Source organism: Charadrius vociferus, unplaced genomic scaffold, assembly GCF_000708025.1.
Source record: "Charadrius vociferus isolate BGI_N301 unplaced genomic scaffold, ASM70802v2 scaffold151, whole genome shotgun sequence".
NCBI lineage: Eukaryota > Metazoa > Chordata > Aves > Charadriiformes > Charadriidae > Charadrius > Charadrius vociferus.
Window position 1 is genome coordinate 782,042 of NW_009646933.1, and position 2,718 is coordinate 784,759.

The window sequence follows — 2,718 nt, forward strand, 5'->3', positions numbered from 1 at the left end:
ATAGTGACCAAGGATGAGGAAAAGGCTGAGGTACTTAATGCCGTCTTTGCCTCAGTCTTCAGCAGTAGGACCAGTTGTTCCCTGCATTCCCAGACCCCTGAGCTAGAAGACAGGGATGGGGAGCAGAACGAAGCCCCTGTAATCCAAGGGGAAATGGTGAGGGACCTGCTTCAGCACCTGGAGGTACACAAATCTATGGGACCGGATGGGATCCACCTGAAGGTACTGAGGGAGCTGGCGGAAGTGCTCACCAGGCCACTTTGCATCATTTATGAGCACTCCTGGCTAACCAGGGGGGTCCCAGCTGACTGGAGGTTGGCAAATGTGACACCCATCCACAAGAAGGGCCAGAAGGAGGATCCAGGGAACTACGGGCCGGTCAGTCTGACCTCAGTACCTTGGAAGGTCATGGAACAGATCATCCTCAGTGCCATTACACGGCACATGCAGGAGAACAGGGTGATCAGGCCCAGTCGGAATGGGTTTGTGAAAGGCAGGTCGTGCCTGACCAACCTGATTTCCTTCTATGACAAAGTGACCTGCTTAGTGGATAAAGGAAAAGCTGTGGATGTTATCTACCTGGATTTTAGCAAAGCTTTTGACACCGTTTCCCACACCATTCTTCTGGAGAAACTGGCTGCTCATGGCCTGGACAGGTGTACTCTTCGCTGGGTAAAAAACTGGCTGGATGGCTGTGTCCAGAGAGTGGTGGCAAATGGAGTTAAATCCAGTTGGTGTCCGGTCACAAGCATCCCAGGGCTCAGTGCTGCAGACAGTTCTCTTTAATACCTTTGTCAGTGATCTGGATGAGGGGATCGAATGCACCCTCAGTAAGTTCACAGATGACACTAAGCTAGGTGGGCATGTTGATCTGCTGGAGGGTAGGATGGCACTGCAGAGGGATCTGGACAGGTTGGATCAATGGGCTGAGGCCAATCGTATGAGGTTCAACAAGGTCAAGTGCCGGGTCCTGCACTTGGTATCACAACAATCCCATGCAATGCTACAGGCTTGGGGCAGAGTGGCTCGAAAGCTGCTCAGCAGAAAAGGACCTGGGGGTGTTGGTGGACAGACAGATGGATATGCACCAGCAGTGTGCCCAGGTGGGCAAGGCGGCCAACGGCATCCTGGCCTGTATCAGGAATAGTGTGGCCAGCAGGACTGGGGCAGTGATTGTCCCCCTGTACTTGGCACTGGTGAGGCCCCACCTCGAGTACTGTGTTCAGTTTTGTGCCCCTCACTACAAGAAAGACATTGAGGTGTTGGAGCATGTCCAGAGAAGGGCAATGAAGCCGGTGAGGGGTCTGGAGGACAAGTCTTCTGAGGAGCAGCTGAGGGAACTGGGGTTGTTCAGCCTGGAGAAGAGGAGGGGGAGACCTTATCACTCTCTACAACTGCCGGAAAGGAGGTAGTAGAGAGGTGGGGGCTGACCTCTTTTCCCTGGTGACAAGTGATAGGACAAGAGGAAATGGGTTCAAGTTATGTCAGGGGAGGTTTAGACTGGATATTAGGAAACATTTTTTCACTGAAAGGGTTATAAAACATTGGAATAGGCTGCCCAGGGAGGGGGTGGATTCGCCATCCCTGGAGGTGTTTAAAAAAAGGGTAGATGTGGTACTTGGGGACATGGTTTAGAAGTGGTTTTGTCAGGGTAGGTTAATGGTTGGACTTGATGATCTTAAAGGTCCTTTCCAACCTCAGCAATTCTGTGATTCTATAAACAGAAAAAAAAAAAAATGTGTATGTATGTTTGTATACATATGAGTAATGGAGTAAGGCATGATAAACAACCCTCAATCTAAGACCATGCTCATGAGAGAAATTGAGCTGATCCCAGTAGGTGACTATATAGAGACCATAAACCTAACTTAGACATACCTATTATTGATGGCTGATGGACAAATTCAAATTGGAAATATGGGTTAAGCAGCAGGGGGAACATAGTCACTGAAGCAGCTTCTTAGATTGTGGTTCAACTTCTGCCAACTTCTGTGTTCAACTTCTATCAATTTCAATCTTGAGGTAGCTTTAACTTCTGTGAAACCCTTCATGCCATCTTGCTGCTCTTGAAGTCACCATTTAAATCCAAAGCTGCTTGATTTCTAGAAAACATGGTACAGCTGAGAAAGGGTGTTAAAATCTCGTAAAATACTATAACACAAGTATTGGTGGTTCCTTGTGGTGTTCAAATCTATGACTGCATGAAAGTCTGGAAGGACAGTACAGGGTCCCAAGAACACCTGAAGAAAGAATGTGTTCATGGAGAGATGGGAATCAGATGTTCAGAGTAAGGATCTTCATCTTTCTGACTCCAAAATAACATGTGGTGAGCAACAATATGTGGTAGAGGCAATGAACAGGGATCAGTAAGAGGCATTGTAATGAAGAACTGTCTTTTTTCCATTGAATTTTACCAAAGGCTCAGAACATCAACATGGAAAACAGCGTTGATGTGAAGATAGAAACCAAGGGGGAAAGAAAGCCAATGAAGCAGAATCCGCTGAGCAAAGCTGGGAAGAGAGTCTGCAGAGCTGTTGGGTACATCACCGGAGACATGAAGGAATTTGGAGCCTGGCTAAAAGGTAAAGCTACCTCATCATGACTAATTTATGTAATTCCTCTTTGGAAACCCCTAATGAAGTAACAACTAACTTCTCAGTAATGTGATTCAAGTTAAGTATTACAGAAAATATTTCTGCCCTGATTTATTTCCATTTT

At 47.0% G+C, this 2,718-nt stretch overlaps 1 protein-coding gene across 1 annotated transcript in view; it reads left to right on the forward strand.

Moving 5' to 3' along the window:
- SLC14A2 (solute carrier family 14 (urea transporter), member 2) overlaps positions 1 to 2,718 on the forward strand; it is a 41,106-nt gene that overhangs the window by 31,361 nt on the left and 7,027 nt on the right. The window contains exon 10 of the mRNA XM_009894751.1: positions 2,420 to 2,582. Coding sequence (XP_009893053.1) covers positions 2,420 to 2,582 — 163 coding nt within the window. The remainder of the gene's footprint in view (positions 1 to 2,419; positions 2,583 to 2,718) is intronic.